Genomic DNA, 17,493 nt, shown 5'->3' on the forward strand with positions numbered 1-17,493 from the left:
CTCTCAAATATCACTGTAATGATCTCTCTTTAATTTTTTAAAAAATATTCATTTTTGAATAGGTATTTAATAAAATTACCTTATAAAATTTTGAAACCAACATTCAAAAGGTTATATAATGAAAAGTCCCCTTTTCATCTCTATCCTCAGTCTTCTTCCCCAGAAACAAACCCTATTACCAGTTTCAATTAAAGCAGCACTATCCAATAGGACTTTCTGCAATGATGGAAACATTCTATATCTGTGCTGTCCAATACAACAGCCAGTAGCCACGGTGACTATTAAGCCCTTGAAGTGTGGCTAGTTTGACCAAGGAACTGAAATTTTAGTTTTATTTAAGTTTAATGAATTTAAATAGCTACATGTGACCAGCGGCTAATGTATTGATATTAGGCAGTGCAGATCTAGAGAATCCTCTGAGAGCAGTGGTTTTCTAGGTTGGCTACATAATACAATCACTTAAGAAGCATTTAAACATTCAGAGCCCTAGCCGCAACTCAGATCAAATATATAAAAATCTCTGGAGTGGGACTCAGGCATCGGGTTTTTTTTTTTTTAACTTCCCAGTGATTCCAATATATGGCCAAGGTAGAAATCTTCTGTTCTAGAAAATTAAGTATCTTATAAATAGAGTAGCTCTACCTAGAAAGAAAACCAAACTTTTAGAAAACCAAAAAGTTTTTCTTTATAAATTATTAATTATAAAAGAACTTCTGACTGCTTAGGTACATAAAAATCTTTATGAAGTTTTCCCCAGAGTAAATCATTAGAGGCAATTTTTACTGAGATTGACTAGATCTTAAAACTAGAAAGAAGTTTCCAAGTAAGAAATCAGATTTTCCTCTCTGTTGATATGCATGATATGGAAAAGGTATTTGCATTACATACTATTAAGGAACTCTTAAAAATCAATAAGGAAAATACCAACAATCCAATAGAAAAATGGGCAAAAATGATTACCAGGCAAATCACAGAAGAAGGCAACAAAAATGGCCAATAAACATATGAAGAGATGTTTAACGTCACTCATACCAAGGCAAATTTAAGGTACCATTTCAGATTGGCAAAAAGTTTAAAGTATAGCAAACCCAAATATTAGTTGAGGATGTGGATAAACAAAAACTGTCATATATTACTAGCAAAAGTGTAAACTGATACAAGTATAGTAAAGCTGAAGATACTCTATAATGCAAGAATTCTACTTTTAAGTTCATATCCTTGTGCATAGCTTTGCAACCACTGCGCTGGGAATTGTTTACAGATTACCAGTGTGTTGAGCTATTGGTCTCCTCAATCCTCAGTGACTGGGTAGGACTTGGGACAGCTAGATCTCTAGGCCTGTCCTCTAGTCAGCAACAAGCTCACCTTTTAATCTCAATGTACTAATCAAATACTAGAAGTATCCAGAGACTCTCAGGTGCACAAGATGATATATATGAGAATGTCCACTGTAGTATTTGTTTGAAATAACAACAACAAAAAACACCTGGAAGTGGCCTAATTGTTTATTATATATGAATAGATAAATTATGGTATATTTATACAGTGAAATAATTATAACTGTTAAAAAGCCACAGGTATAACGCAGGTAAGTCTCAAAAGCATAATACATTAATACATAATAAGACATCATTTATTTAAAGTTTAAGAAAGCAAACAAAACAATACTTTACAGTTTTACAGATGTTTACAAGTGCAGTAAAAGTCGAAAAACATGTATGGAAATTGATACACACCAATCTCAGCACAGTAGTTACCTCTGGGGAAGAAGAGACAGGATTGAGATCTGGAGGGTACACAGGGAGGCTTCAGTTTATCAGTAATGTTTTATTTCTTTAACAATAACATCAATAACAGAAATATCTGAAACTAACGTGGCAAAATGTTACATTATTTTTGTGTGTTTTTTTTAAAGGGCAGTGGATACTTGACTATTCATTATGTTATTTTCTATCTTTTTCTGTAAGTTTGTAATGTTTCTAAATCTAAAAAAGTTTAAAAACTAGTTATATAAATATGTAACTGCCTAACATCACAGGTGCCTAAAATATCCAGGTCAAGAAGGTAATGCGTTAAACTACAAGACTCCTGTAAAATCTTGTGGCTAGCTCCAAATCAACATTAAAAACAAACAAAACCCATTAAGGTTTAGCTCTATGGCTTTGGAAGCTGAGAAGCTGAAGCATCATGCTAACCATAGGCGCATGCTATACACCCCTTGACTGTTTCAGAGCTGTATTTTAAGATAGTTCAGCACTGCTCTGCTATAGTTTCTAGTACAGTCTTGGCTATCGTAAACAAAACTGCTATTAACACATAAGGGTCTGTTTTTAAATTACAAGGATGGAAAAAAAAATACAAGGATGTGTTCTTCCCTCTACTTCCTCTGTGGGATTATTGCCTCTATAGAGTCATTAGGGACCCCACATACACACCAGAACTTGTACTGGCATTAAGAATTATGACACAGATTACTTCAGGGAGAAAAGACAATACTCAGTAAAAGGAGTGACAAGGAGATAAAAATATGTTTCTAATAATATAAAATAATCATGGTAATAACAACGGCAGCTAAGATTTATATAGCACGGGCTATATGCCAGGCACTGTTCTTGGTGCTTTACATTTAAACCTCACATCCACCCTATGAGGTTGAAACTGTTATCCTATTTCACTGATAAGGATAAGGGCAAATAAATGATCCCATGCCTGTTAAAAGATAGAGCCAATGGTTTGAATCCACCAGTTTGACTCTAGAGACCATTGCCCCACTGCTAAAGATATTCTGGTAATTCGACCATACACATTTACTGGGACCTTGCCATGTGCAAGGCATGACCACACTGGGAGCTCAAGGTACGAAGATACAACATGGCTTTCCTTTGTGTTTGCGTCTAACTAGACTCTACAGCTCAAAGTTTCTTTTCACCAGTGACTATATCAAAATAATTTTTATACTCAAAACATTTCTCTAAATAATTAAGGATAACTGTTATGAACAATGATTTTCAAAGCAAAGCACCAACAGTTCAAAGAGGTTCAAAAATTAATCCAGAGGACTTCTGGTTTCTGGTTCTGCATATAAGGAGCTCAGAAGTTGCCACTCTATCCTAACAACAAGAAAAAAGCTAAACAGTCTGAAAAATCAACAACTCTTCTTGGGCCCATAAGAAAGAGTAGGACACAGGTCAAACTACTACCACCATGATTAGAGAGACAGGCAAATATGGGAGTCTTGGCTTACAGGAGAGACTAATGAACAGAAACTGCCATAGAAGGCAGTGCCAGGGTACCAAAACCTGAACTGTAACTAATTAATTGCCAGAGGCTCAGTATGGGCAACTCATAGTTAAAACTCTAGGGGGACTCAGTCACAGAGGGGGCTCCCACAAAGCTGTGAAATTTATCTCCAGGAGCTCAACTAGGTTCCCATAGTAAATACCGGAGAAACATCCCCAGGGCAAAAGGAACCATTTTTGAAATACACCAAAGCCCTCAGTTCTCTGTCTGCCCTCCGCAGAAACTAGTTAAACAGCGCCTAACCTGCTAGGGCATTATCAGAGTCTAAGTGACCTGGGGAAGGGAAATACCCAACTCCAGCCCACTCTAGCCACCCTGTCTCACCTAAGGGGGTCGGAAAAAAACTGAGAAACACTTGTGAAGTTCAGAGTCCAGAGACACAGGCTTGCTAAAAGCCTGAGACCTAACATAAGACTACAGAATGCTTTCCCTCCCCCACACCTCACCACCACATTACTAAAGACCTATTTACAACAGTTTCTTTTCCCTGGTATATCATGTTAAGGTATCAAGGAAAAATTACAAGGCACACTGAAAGGCGAAAAATGCAATTTGAAAAGAGAGAGTAAGCTTCAGAACCACACACAGCAGAAATGTTGCAATTAACAGACCAGGAATTTAAAACTGTAATTAATATGCTAAGAACTCTAATGGATAAAGCAGACAGCATGCAAGAATAGATAGGCAATATAAGTACAGAGACAGAAATCCTAGAAAGAATCAAAAAGAAATACTAGAGATCAAAAACACTGTAACAGAAATGAAGAGTGCCTTTGATGGGTTTATTAGTAGACTAGAGAAGGCTGAGGAAAGAAGCTCTGAGCTAAAGGATATATCCATAGTATCCTCAAAAACTGAAAAGCAAAGAGGACAAAGACTGGAAAAAAATAGAACCAAATACCTAAGACAAGTACAAAAGGTGTAACATATGCATAATGAGAATACCAGAAGGAGAAGAGAGAAAAGAACAGAAGAAATATTTGAAATCATAATGACTGAGAATTTCCCCAAATTAATGTCAAACCCCAAACTACAGATCAAGGAAGCTCAGGGAACACCAAGCAGGATAAATGCCAAAACAAACAAACAAAAAATAAACAAAAAAACTGCTTCACAGTATATCATTTTCAAATTACAGAAAATCAAAGATAAAAAAAAAATTAATCCACTTGTACACTGTTGGTGGGAATGTAAATTGGTGCAGCCACTGTGGAAAACAGTATGGAGGTTTCTCAAAAAACTAAAAACAGAACTACCATATGATCCAACAATTCCACTCCAGTGTAAGTATCCAAAAAAAAAAATACCACTAATTTGAAAAGATACACGTACCCCAATGTTCCTAGCAGCATTATTTACAATTACCAAGATATAGAAGCAACCTAAGTGTCCATCAACAGATGAATGGATAAAGAAGATGTGGTATAGGCAATATAAGTACAGAGATAGAATAGAATACTACTCAGTCATAAAAAAGAGTGAACTTTTGCCATTTGTATCAACGTGTATGGACTTGGAGGGAATTATGCTAAATGAAATAAGTCAGACAGAGAAAGACAAATACTATATGATATCACTTACATGTGGAATCTAAAATATACAACAAACTAATGAATAAAACAAAAAAGAAGCAGACTCACAGATATAGAGAACAAACAAGTGGTTACCCGTGGGGAGAGGGGAGAGGGGAGGAGCGATATAAGGGTAGGGGGAAAAAAAGGGGTTATTATGGGATTATATGAAATCATGTGTGTGAAACTTTTGAAAATTGTTAAGCACTACAGAATTTAAAGAATCTTTCATTCAGTTAGAAAAAGTAAGCACAACATAAAGAGAAAAATCAATCTAAAACTCGGTGAGCCTAGGACTAGAGTAAGTACTGCAAAAATTCAGAATACATGGTCCTTGCTTTCAACATTTCTTTAAATTTACATCTAAGCCAGTGGTTCTAAAACTTTATTTAGCAAAGATCAAAATCACCTGGAGAGCTTGTTAAAACACGAACTGCTGGGCTATATCTCAAGAATTTCTTATGCAGCAGGTCTGGAATGGGACCTAAGAATTCGTGTTTCTAACAAACTCCTGGGTAATGCTGATACTGCTAGTCCAAGGACTAGACTTTAAGAATCACTGGATAATTTCATTGCCTTATAAACAAATCATGCTCATCCTTACTCTTTATTTTTAAACTCATGTTCTTGCTCTTGTCCCGACCTTTATTTCAAGGGAATATACTGTGAATTGGAAACTCAAAAGATTATAATAGATACGAAAGAATTTGAGAAGATAAAAAAACTATACAAATGAAAGGACTAATACTTCATGCATTTGGACCTCAGACACTCAGCAATTTCAGCCACATACAATGAGCTATAACCACAGAAGTGATCACACAGACTGAAAAGGAATAAAAACAGCTAAGAAGGACCAAAGATGTGCTGTTTCTTTCTACTTTCCACCATAATATATTGCAGTCAGCAGGGACGGGTACCTATGATAGCCAAGAAAAATAGAAAAAAACTGAATGTGATTAGGATAGCAGCAGTGATACAGACCAAGTGGAAATGGGTAAGAAGTAGACACATTAATGGAGAGAAAGATATACACTGAACAGAAGTAGCCATAAAACAAGGGAAAAAAGTGAATAAGCTATTTAAGGTGTAGGGTGATTAACTGAAAAGAAACGCCAAGTCGTAAAAACCTATATAAGGGTATTACTATGCCATATTAAAGCACATCAACAACACAGCAATCTAGGAACATTGAGCCTGAAAGAAATAAGCCACACATACTTTTAGTAAACATGAATAGCTGTAACATAGCATAACTGTCATGAGAAATAACTGAGTCATCAAGAAAAAGTTCAAATGTGTTTGACACTTTTTTTCTTTATGCTTGACTGTTAAGGCAAAAACAAGTACTTTATACATTTTAGCAAAATTTTTCATAAAAATATATCCAAAACAATTATACCATGGCAACTAATGGGGAGTTAGTTAACTGGAAATATCAATCATCCAGATATCTGTGACTTTTCTCAGGTGTTACTCAAAAAAACAATAGTCACATGATGGGCTTCCCTGGTGGTGCAGTGGTTAAGAATCTGCCTGCCAGTGCAGAGGACACGGGTTCGAGCCCCTGTCTGGGAAGATCCCACATGCCGTGGAGCAACTAAGCCCGTGCACCACAACTACTGAGCCTGCGCTCTAGAGCCCGCGAGCCACAACTACTGAGCCCATATGCCACAACTACTGAAGCCTGCGTGCCTAGAGCCCGTGCTCTGCAACAAGAGAAGCCACCGCAATAAGAAGTCCATGCACTGCAACGAAGAGTAGCCCCAACTTGCCACAACTAGAGAAAGCCCACGCACGGCAACGAAGACCCAACGCAGCCCAAAATAAATAAATAAATAAATAAATTTATTTAAAAAAAACAACAATAGAGTCACATGAAAAATAACATGATCACTTCAGTTAAATATTCTAATAACTTTTACTTACCAATGGGAAGATCTTCAGCTTTTGCAAGGTCATTCTCTTCTATTCCAGGCATTCCTGCATCACCACCTCGTTTGATTTGTTCTGCCCAAGTAACAAAAAATATAATTTTATATTTTTCATTACATAAATTGAAAATATTTTGAAGGAATGTAACAATCAGTTTGTAGAGCAATAGGCTATATCAAATGAACATCTTTATATCTTGCTTTGGACATAGTTGTAACTCTATAAACTTACTGTTTTTTCTTCTCTATTAAAGGATCCAAATTTGAAACAGACACCTAATCATAACGGAAGTAATCAAACAATATTCTTTATGACTGAAAATGTCCACTTCAAAATGAGAAAAGTCAATATCCTATTAACACAAAGTAATAGTAATACCTTTCCCATGTGGAATATGATTGCTCGAGGGTTCTTCATGCTTGCCTGCAGCATTCTCAGCAACTTTTGGAATGTTTTTAGGTATTGCATGATGGTTTATATCCAATTCATTTCCATCTTTTGATTCAAACTTGTGGGCCTCTTGCTGTTAGATTAAGATTTGGTAACAGTAAGTATTTTTCAGTTCAAAATGTGAAACTATTGACACAACTATTAATATTCTGAAACAGTTCATTTTTTTGAAATACATACCATGGGTCTAAATTCTAAACACTTAGAGATGTGGGATATATTATTTTCTGTTCAGTTTTTATACCTGATATGAAGTCAGAGAATAAGTAATATTTTTTAAAAGTCTCTATCATAAATGGCCTAAAATTTTAGGCAGATATAATTCTCTTTGGCTATGCTGATAATTCTCTTTGGTGATTCTGTGAGAAGACAGTCTTGCTGAGCACTGTGGGTTGCTGTGGAGGCCTACAGTTTGGCACAGTCCTGGGTGCTGTGGGCAGAGTGGGTTCTGTATAGGCATATGTTGTAATCGAGCAGGATAGCAGAGAGCAGGAGGTTGGCACACAGGTGCCCCCTCAAGTGTGATAGATGGCTACTGACATTGTCAGGCTTTTCCCCAAGTAGAAACAGCAAGGGTTGAAAACAGGCAAACTTCTTCCCAGGTGCACTGGCCACTCAAGCATAGCAAGGAATGGCAGAACAATGCACAAGTCAGTGCTCCCTGTAACCTGCTTCAACTAACCATATCTCCTCCTTAGAAACTTGAATCTTCAGGTTTATGATTAGGTCTGACTCAATTCTGTGGGGGGCCAGTTTTCTCTTTTATATTGGTTGAGTTGCCTCAGTGGAAAACTGGGAGAGGCAAGGAGTCAAGTACACATGCTTGGGTTGCCATATTAATATTTAATGCATAATAATATTAACATTAAATGTTCTGTCAACTCTAAAGCACTATGCAATGCAATCATTGGTAACATTATAAAAAATCTACTTTAAAAAAAATCTACTAAAAAATCTACAGAAAATCTAGAAAAATAGGAGCCAAATTGTAAGAATTTGTCACAATAAAGAAGAAAGGGTGCTTTGACAATCAGGTGTAGGTATTCCAGTGTGCCTGGCAGATAAAATCAACAACAAACATTTGCACCATGTTTCATAGTTTACAAATTGTTTTCAAGTCTATCCTTTAGTGGAGACAAACGAACAGTTTTGGGATAAACAAAATAAAACTGAGGCTTAAAGAAGTTTAAGCAGCTTGTTCAAGATTACAAAGCTAGAGAAGTGTGGAAAAGGGATTCAAACCACAGTCTTTCTCATTCCCACAGTTTCTGGGAACTTGGTAAGCGATAGCCAATTCTGAGAGCTTAATTGCTGATGAGTGAAACGATAAACTGAAATTTCTGAACATGTCAGTATGAAGGCCAAAGGTGAGAAAATCGACGAGGTACAACCTGAGCAGCCATCCTGCATCTCTGTGCATTTTTGCTATAATGCTACATCATAAGGCTACTTCCATAATATTCCACTGCTTTTTGATGTGGATAAAACAAACAATAATAAACAAAACTTAAAAGTCAACAAACTACTGGTCAAAAATACTTTTCCATTTAAAACAGTTAATAAAGATGTTGTCCCTTTGATGATTAACGGCAATACCTTTATGTGAATGGACGATATTAAATACTATTAACAAAATAAGATGGCTTTCTAAACGCAGTATTGTTGATTTGGTAAGGGGACCATCTAATTGTTTTTTTGTTTTTTAATAAATTTATTTTTGGCTGTGTTGGGTCTTCATCGCTGCGCGAGGGCTTTTCTCTAGTTGCGGAGAGTGGGGGCTACTCTTCGTTGCGGTGTGCGGGCTTCTCATTGCAGTGGCTTCTCCTGTTGCAGAGTGTGGGCTCTAGATGCGCGGGCTTCAGTAGTTGTGGCTCGCTGGCTCTAGAGTGCAGGCTCAGTAGCTGTGGCACACGGGCTTAGTTGGTCCGCGGCATATGGGAATCTTCCCAAACCAGGGCTCTAACCCATGTCCCCTGCACTGACAGGAGGATTCTTAACCACTGCAACACCAGGGAAGTCCCCCTAATTGTTTTTTAAATAAACTTCTTACTCTGAAATAATTTAGATTTATAGAAAAGTAATTACCCATTTCTCAATTTCCCTTAATGTTAACATCACATTAGCACAGTACATTTGCAAAACTAAGAAACCAACATTAGTACATTAACTAAACTCCAGACTTGCTTAGATTTCACCACTTTTTCCATTAAGACCTTTTTCTGTTCCAGGATCCAATCCAGGATACTACACTGCATTTATTTTATTTTTTTACTTTATTTAATTTTTTACTACATTGCATTTAAGTACTCAGGTCTTCTTAGTCTCCTCTGGTTTATAACAATTTACCTTTGTAGCATGAAAGCAATAAACAAATGAGTGTGGCTGTGTTCTAATAAAATTGTATTTGTAGACACTAAGACTTGAATTTCTTACAACTTTCCCATATCATAAAATATTCTTTTGAGTTTTTAACCATTTTTAAATGTAATGACCGTTTTTTGCTGATGGGCAGTTAAAAACAGGCAGGAGGGGCTTCCCTGGTGGCGCAGCGGTTGCGAGTCTGCCTGCTAATGCAGGGGACACGGGTTCAAGCCCTGGTCTGGGAAGATCCCACATGCCGCGGAGCGGCTAGGCCCGTGAGCCACAACTACTGAGCCTGCGCGTCTGGAGCCTGTGCTCCGCAACGGGAGAGGCCGCGATACTGAGGGGCCTGCGCACCGCGATGAAGAGTGGCCCCCACTTGCCACAGCTAGAGAAAGCCCTAGCACAGAAATGAAGACCCAACATAACAATCAATCAATAAATAAATCTTTAAAAAAAACAAAAAACAAAAAACAAAACAGGCAGGAGGTTGGATTTAGTTTGCTGACCCCTTCCCCAGAGTAATTTCCAAGACAGGAATGTACTTAGTTAAAAAAAAAAAAAAAATCCCTCAATACAACTTATGCTTGTTTCATATAGCTTACAATGGATTTATTCCTATGAAAAACAACTGAAATTTCACAGAATCAACTAGTCATAGTAGTTGAAGAACAGAGAATGAGGATGAGGAGTAGAATTAGGCAGCTGGTATGTCACCCTAGAAAGGAGAAATTCTCTTAAGCATCTCCATTCCTCCCCACCTTGCTCCATTTAGGGCAGGATAAGTGCAAAGAAGAACTGGAGTAGATATTAGCTAATTAATAATATAAAAATAGCCTAATACAGAAGAGCAGAAAGGGAGAACTACACTAGGCAGGAAAAAGGAAAAAGCTTATATACGTGCTTCTTGGGAGAAGAGAAGAGAGCAAATTCATCCCATTATTTATACACTGGGCTTGTAATAACAGCTAGTCGGATTAGATTATAGTGTATAAAAAATGAATGTCCTAATGACTAGTAAACTTCAGACAAATTCCCTCCATTTCTAGCAGGACTTTCATAATATATATCAACTGGAATTGTATGAACTAAAAGAATTTGCCACCCCCAAAATATGAATCAAAATAGTGTCCAGTGTTTCATTTCTGTGTTTTAAGAAAGGAATTCAGAATAACAAAGACTGATAATTATGGAAAATTTTTCTCAATTTTTTTCTATTTCTCAAAAGCATAAAATAGGAAATAATTGATTTTCCAGTAAAATGATCATCCACTTTACAACCTGAGAAATAAATAGCAAAAATTATTTTTAAAAGTCAGGTAAAAGATATTTAGCTCAAAATTAGTTTTAAGAGTTGAGGTTATACTTTTGTAAATGTCTAATTTACTCAGCAGTAAAGCCACTGCAAGTCACTTTTAAAATTAGGCAGGCTAAAATACTTAAAAATATAATGTTTTATAACAAAAATACAAATTTTAACTTCTAAATTTTAAGATTTATAACAAGAACATATTTTAAGTATTTTTAAAATTTACCTTTTGTTCCTGCAAAAACTGGTCTGCTAACTTTTTAATATTTTCTTCATGCTGTGCTCTTAATTCCTTGATCTGTTGTCCACACTGAAAACTAAATTACAAGTCATCCTTTTAGACTATTATTTTGGATTGATTCTCAAAGATGTCTAGAAGTTGAAAACATACATTTATAAGGATAAAGCATTCAGTTAGCAGGGGAGTGGGTAGGGAAGGACAAAGAGCAGACATAAAAATAGCTCACAGTCAAAATTCTTACAATATTTGAATCTTTAATAGAGGATAAAAATATTGATAAAACTAATTAAAAAACAGAAATTAGAAAGATGAAAATTTATTTTTATAAGTTGTATTTATAAAGAAACAACTGTCAAAGTCAACTTCAATCACAGAAGAGAAAAACACTTTAAAAGAGAAAACTGTAAGACCAATAATATAGTAATAGATAAGAAAAGCTAGAATTAATAAGAGTTGATAAGGAGTGGCAGCAGATGATTCATCAAATAGTTAGTACTTTCAACACAATAATAAAAGCCTAAACCATAAGAAGAGCAAGAATGGAAGAAACTAATAAAGAAGAGAGAATGCAACCAGCAAGAGAAAATGTGAAGGAACAAAACACATAAAGATTGTGAATTTCCACTGGACAAGTAGTCAAAAACAAACAGATCATTCATGCAAAAAGAAACAAAGAATACATACACAGAAAAATGTTATCTTCCACCATTTAAAATGCAAATTAAACTTCTTATATGTATATATAGTACTATCTTATTACTATACTAGCAAAATTAAGTTAGAATTATAAAAGCCAATGTTGGTGGGGCTCCAGGGAAACATTTACATTATAAATTAGTATAGTCATTTTACAAAGCAATCTTTCATATATGTGATAAGAGCAACAAAATCAATAAAACATTCCACCTCAGAAGTTCTATATTTGAGAATATAACCAGTGAAATAATGTAAGAGGGAGAAAATGCTTTTTGCACAAAGATTTTTATAGTTGATAGTCATAACAGTGAGAAAAGGAAAACTCCTACAATGGTCCAGCAGTTGGGAGAGATTAAACAAGCTTTGGTACACTAACATGCTGGAATAATATTTATTTAATCCTAAAGATATATGTAAAATTATTGAATACTATTAGATTAAAATACATATATGTAAGTAGATGCATATTGATAACCTACAAGAGTAAGAACTCAGAAATGAATAAACAGTTTAAGATACAGTGAATCTTTCTAATTTTTGGTATGTAGACCCAAAAATACCTTTAACTGTAAAACTGATTTAATACACAATAAACCCTTTTAAAGAGTACCCAACCGCATCACCAACAGTGCAGAGGTGTAAGCAAGGGGACTGAAGTGCAGAACAGGAGAAGCAGCTGGTGCTTAGTCCCTCAGCTATTCTGGGGACATCTTCCAGTGCCAGCTTTATCTTCTGGATTGACCCTCGAAAAGAACCACAGAATCTTCTTTCAGTCTTTGCCACATCTAATTCAATAAAACTCAGACCTTGAAAGATTTTCTGTCTCACAATGAACTCTACTACATGGGTAGATTCAACATGCCTTGTAAGAGATATTTTCATGTTGTTCAAAATAAATATCAAAATAAAAGAGAGTGATTTCAAAGAGGCATAGAAAGATAACAGAAAAGGAATTTAAAAGACCTCGTGAAATGAAAGAAGAGAAGAAAAACAGAAGCCAGAAAGGAAGAAATGAATTGAAAGTTGGACAAGTATTCAAGATTCATAAATATTTGTTGCATGTAGCATCTTACCTCTCATATTCTAACCTCTTCACAAGGTAAGTATTGTTCTTCCTATAGTCCTGGAGCTGGTCTTCCTGTCGAAGAAACTCCTGACGAAGCTCAGCGAGTTGCTCTATCCACAGAAGGTAAAAATCAAAGGAATGAAGTTTACTTTACTGCTTCCCATTGAGAAGGTATGGGATTTTCAAAAATTATATACAGGAAGTTAAATTTATATAATAAGTACCACATTTAACTGCCTTTCATACACATGCATGGGCAATAAAACAAGATAGCCTCAATGGCTTTCACATAAATCAGAAATATTAAAAAATTACACATCTTTTCACATTAGGTAGACAGTATGCTAAGTTGTGGAAATAGTACAAAAAGAACTACCTATCTCTCTAAACCTTACTGCTTTATAAAAGTAGGGAAAAAATCATATTTTTTAGATGTATTGGCTATAGGTACAGAATTCAATTCATTCTAAATCATACTTGATTCCCAAATTAAGTACCAATCATTTTAGATCTCATTTCTAGTTCTGCTACTGAGGTTTAGGTCCACATATACCAAAATTCCATTTTCAAAGCTTATAACCTCCAGACTAGAGCTAAAAGTTTTAGTTGTAATGAATAACATGAAATTTCAAACTGGATAGTAAATTAAAAGCTGGATCAGATCCGCTTTGGGAACCTTTAATCCATAATCACTGGCCCCACATTTTCTAGTCACTCCCTCTTCATCTAACCCTACAAATAAAAGAAATTCAGCCAGAGAAGAGAAATGTCAGTTTCTTGGATAGAGGACTAAAAAATTAGCCAACAGCCTTAGCAGTTAAGCAAAAGTAATAGTTAAGAAAGTTTTAATTTTTATAAATGGGAACAGAGGTCTATTCTGTATAAGCAATAACTACTTATTAAGACTAAAGTATAATATCTAACCATAATGTACAATATTATAACTATAACATAACATCTACTTTTCATAGAGGGCTTACAGAATTAACCTTGTTACTTTAAAGGCACTCAAAAAATGCTTGTGATGTAAGTTTTTAAAAAGCAGATATAAGCATATATTTATAATATAAAATATATCCATGTAAAAAAAACAGATGAGAATAAAAATATATCAAAATGCTACCAGTGATTACACTTAGTGGTGGGATTCTGAGCATATTTTTTCCTCTACTTTCTAAATTTTATTGGGGAATCATAACTATGGTGATGACAAAAAGTAAAAATGTTAAAGTCACATGAACATTTGCTGAAGTATATAAAGTTCAACAATATGCATAACAATAGCTATTGTATAGTATTAATAACCAAATATGAAAAGTAAATGATTTATATAAAATGCTTATAGGTAATAAATATGCTTGCCTATTCAAGCCACATTTTTATTATTTTTTTTTAAATTTATTTTTAAAAATTTATTTATTTATTTATTTATTTATTTATTTATTTATTTATTTATGGCTGTGCTGGGTCTTCCTTGCTGCGCGCGGTCTTTCTCTAGTTGTGGCGAGTGGGAGCTACTCTTTGTTGCGGTGCACGGGCTTCTCACTGCGGTGGCATCTCTTGTTGCGGAGCACAGGCTCTAGGCACACGGGCTTCAGTACTTGTGGCATGTGGGCTCAGTAGTTGTGGCACACGGGCCCTAGAGCACAGGCTCAGTAGTTGTGGTGCATGGGCTTAGTTGCTCTGCAGCATGTGGGATCTTCCCAGACCAGGGATTGAACCCGTGTCCCCTGCATTGGCAGGTGGATTCTTAACCACTGCGCCACCAGGGAAGCCCTATTATTTTTATTTTAATTGAGATATAACATTGTGTAAGTTCAAGGTGTACAACATGTTGATTTGATTCACTCACGTATTGTGAAATGATTACCATCATAGCATTAGCCAACATGTCCACCATCTCACATAATTACCACTTTTTTTGTGGTGAGAACATTTAAGATCTACTGTCTTAGCAACTTTCAAGTATATAATACAGTCTTGTTAACTATAATCACCATGCTGTATATAGATCACCAAAACTTATTCATCTTATAACAGTTTGTACCCTTTGACCAACATCTCATTTTCCCCACACACCTCCCAGCCGCTGGTAACCACCATTCTACTCTGTGTCTATGAGTTTAGTCAAGTCACATTTTAAATTTCTCTTCTTACTCTATTAATTCTCCAATATACAAACACGGTTGATTTCTGTAGTTTTTCACATTACTCCCACCCTAGATAAAAGTAACAAATCTGAGGTCAGGTATCCCTGAATAACACATTCAGCTTGCTATCTGATCCCTCGTCCCATCTACTAAGAAATAGAGGGCTAGAGGTAGCAGAACTCTGGCCTCAGCTATGGATGTTGAGTCTACAGAAACAATGAGATCCCAGCAGGAGGCAGTGACAAAAAGCCTTGTAGTTTACAGACAGTGTTAGCCAGTTCCCTGAAGCTGTACTCAAGAAGGAAATATTTTAGAACTGAAAGTTAGTACAGTTAAAAAAAAAAAAAAGAAAAATCAAATCAGCACTACCTAGTAGCTACTAGGGAATGGACCTCAACTGGTGGTCAGGACTCATTCAGGCTTCTTTTTCCTACACATTAAACTAACTGAAGCAGCTAAGTTTACCTTCAGAATGAACCTGAGGCTTAGTATGATTTTAAGATTTGGGATGGCTTCTCTGCCTCCCCACAAAGTTTCTCACTAACAATATTTGAAATACCTTTATCAGGAAATAAAGTTTTCACATTTAAATGGAGATAAAAGGCTTAAAATTCAATTGACAGAAAAATAAAACATCAGTATGAGTGAGTTCCAGTCCATGTAAAATATCAGATTCTAACCTATTTGAATACAGGGAAAGGATTATAAAGCATGCAGCAGATTGGTGCTTTGAGTGGGCCAAAATAAAGACTTGAAAGGGGACAAGTAGAGTTCTCTGGTGGTATAGTGTTTAGGATTCAGTGCTTTCACTGCAGTGGCCAGGATTCAATCCCTGGTTGGGAAATTGACATCCCGCAAGCCGCGTGGCGTGGCCAAAAAAACGGGGGGGAGGGGAGTAAATAGATCAGAAAGCAAAACTAAAGACAAAATTTTCCTATATCACAATTTTACTTTCAACTGATTGCCATGTGTTTTCTTCATTTTGAACCCAGAGATACTCTGTGTCTAGTGTGGCTGCTCTAGGTCACCACAGCAGGATGCTCAGAGTAACTTTTTTTTTTTTTTTAATTTTTGGCTGCGTTGGGTCTTCGTTGCTGCACGCGGGCTTTCTCTAGTTGCCGCAAGGGGGGCTACTCTTCGTTTCAGTGCACAGGCTTCTCATTGTGGTAGCTTCTCCTGCTGCGGAGCACGGGCTCTAGGCTTGCAGGCTTCAGTAGTTGTGGCACGTGGGCTCAGTAGTCGTGGCTCGCGGGCTCTAGAGCGCAGGCTCAGTAGTTGTGGTGCATGGGCTTAGTTGCTCCGCGGCATGTGGGATCTTCCCGGACCAAGGATCAAACCTGTGTCCCCTAAATTGGCAGGGGGACTCTTAACCACTGCACCACCAGGAAAGTCCCCAGAGTAACTTAATATGAGATCAGGTCCAAGGTCGATTGTGCAGGGTAGTCTAGCTCTGACAGTAGTATCAGGGTATGCTATAGAAAGATATGGCCATAATCTCTCAATTTAACTTCTAGGATGATCTTTTAAAGCCAAAAAAAATATATTTACTTCTGGAAATTTTTTATTGCAAATTTTCTTTCAGTAATAGGAATAAAAGTAAGGTAAGCTATTCAAAATAAATCAGTGTATACTAGAATGTTAATTTACTTTCTCAGGCATTAAAAACCAACCCTAATCCTTTTATTTCCAAGAAAATATTAAAAGATTTTTTTTAGGATCTTGATGTGTATTAATTCCATTATATCCGACATTAATGTCAATGAAAATAGTCAAATACGGATTTTACTGTCAACTTGTCAAGAAGTTTGTTTCAGTAGAAATAGTTCCCAGGGTGCAAAAGTCACATTAATGAAATTCAATCTCAAGCATCCAAGCTTCAGCAACTGCACTAAAACCAAAAGTTGCACGGTATGAGTTCAAATCAAAGCTTTTTTCTCTGCTAAAGATTATCATCAAAATTTCAAAACATCTCAAGATCTACTTCAACACATACAGCAAAATAAAGATTTTTACTCAGTAACATAGGCTGTCATTTTCTCTGACATGTACTAGCAAAAGCCATAGGACTTCTTATTCAACTGATCTATTACTATTTAATAAGAAATATACTTTGATGACAAGCAAAATCATTTGTAAAAATTGCAAGCTGGAAGCAGCACTGACAGTGTGCCATCTTCTGTGTCATCCTGTGCACTCCAGTGAGTCAAAAAGAGTAGAATATGGACACAAATGCAACAACAATAAATGTGGCCAACCAGAAAGTAAATTTTTTTAAAGGATTTTTTAATTTTTAATTAATTAATTTATTTATTTATTGGCTGAGTTGGGTCTTTGTTGCTGCACGCGGGCTTTCTCTAGTTGCAGCGGGGGCTACTCTTCATTGTGGTGCGCGGGCCTCTCATTGCGGTGGCTTC

At 36.0% G+C, this 17,493-nt stretch overlaps 1 protein-coding gene across 4 annotated transcripts in view; it reads right to left on the minus strand.

The window, feature by feature from the left end:
- Positions 1–17,493, minus strand: part of GOLM2 (golgi membrane protein 2) — a 105,859-nt gene that overhangs the window by 45,118 nt on the left and 43,248 nt on the right. For all 4 annotated transcript variants that reach the window (XM_036843813.1, XM_036843814.1, XM_036843811.1 and 1 more), the window contains exons 3-6: positions 12,937–13,039; positions 11,153–11,243; positions 7,185–7,329; positions 6,801–6,881 (exon numbers count right to left, since the gene is read on the minus strand). In XM_036843813.1, the coding sequence (XP_036699708.1) occupies positions 6,801–6,881; positions 7,185–7,329; positions 11,153–11,243; positions 12,937–13,039 (420 nt within the window). The remainder of the gene's footprint in view (positions 1–6,800; positions 6,882–7,184; positions 7,330–11,152; positions 11,244–12,936; positions 13,040–17,493) is intronic.

The sequence above is a fragment of the Balaenoptera musculus genome, chromosome 2 (assembly GCF_009873245.2).
Source record: "Balaenoptera musculus isolate JJ_BM4_2016_0621 chromosome 2, mBalMus1.pri.v3, whole genome shotgun sequence".
In the NCBI taxonomy this organism is placed as follows: Eukaryota; Metazoa; Chordata; class Mammalia; order Artiodactyla; family Balaenopteridae; genus Balaenoptera; species Balaenoptera musculus.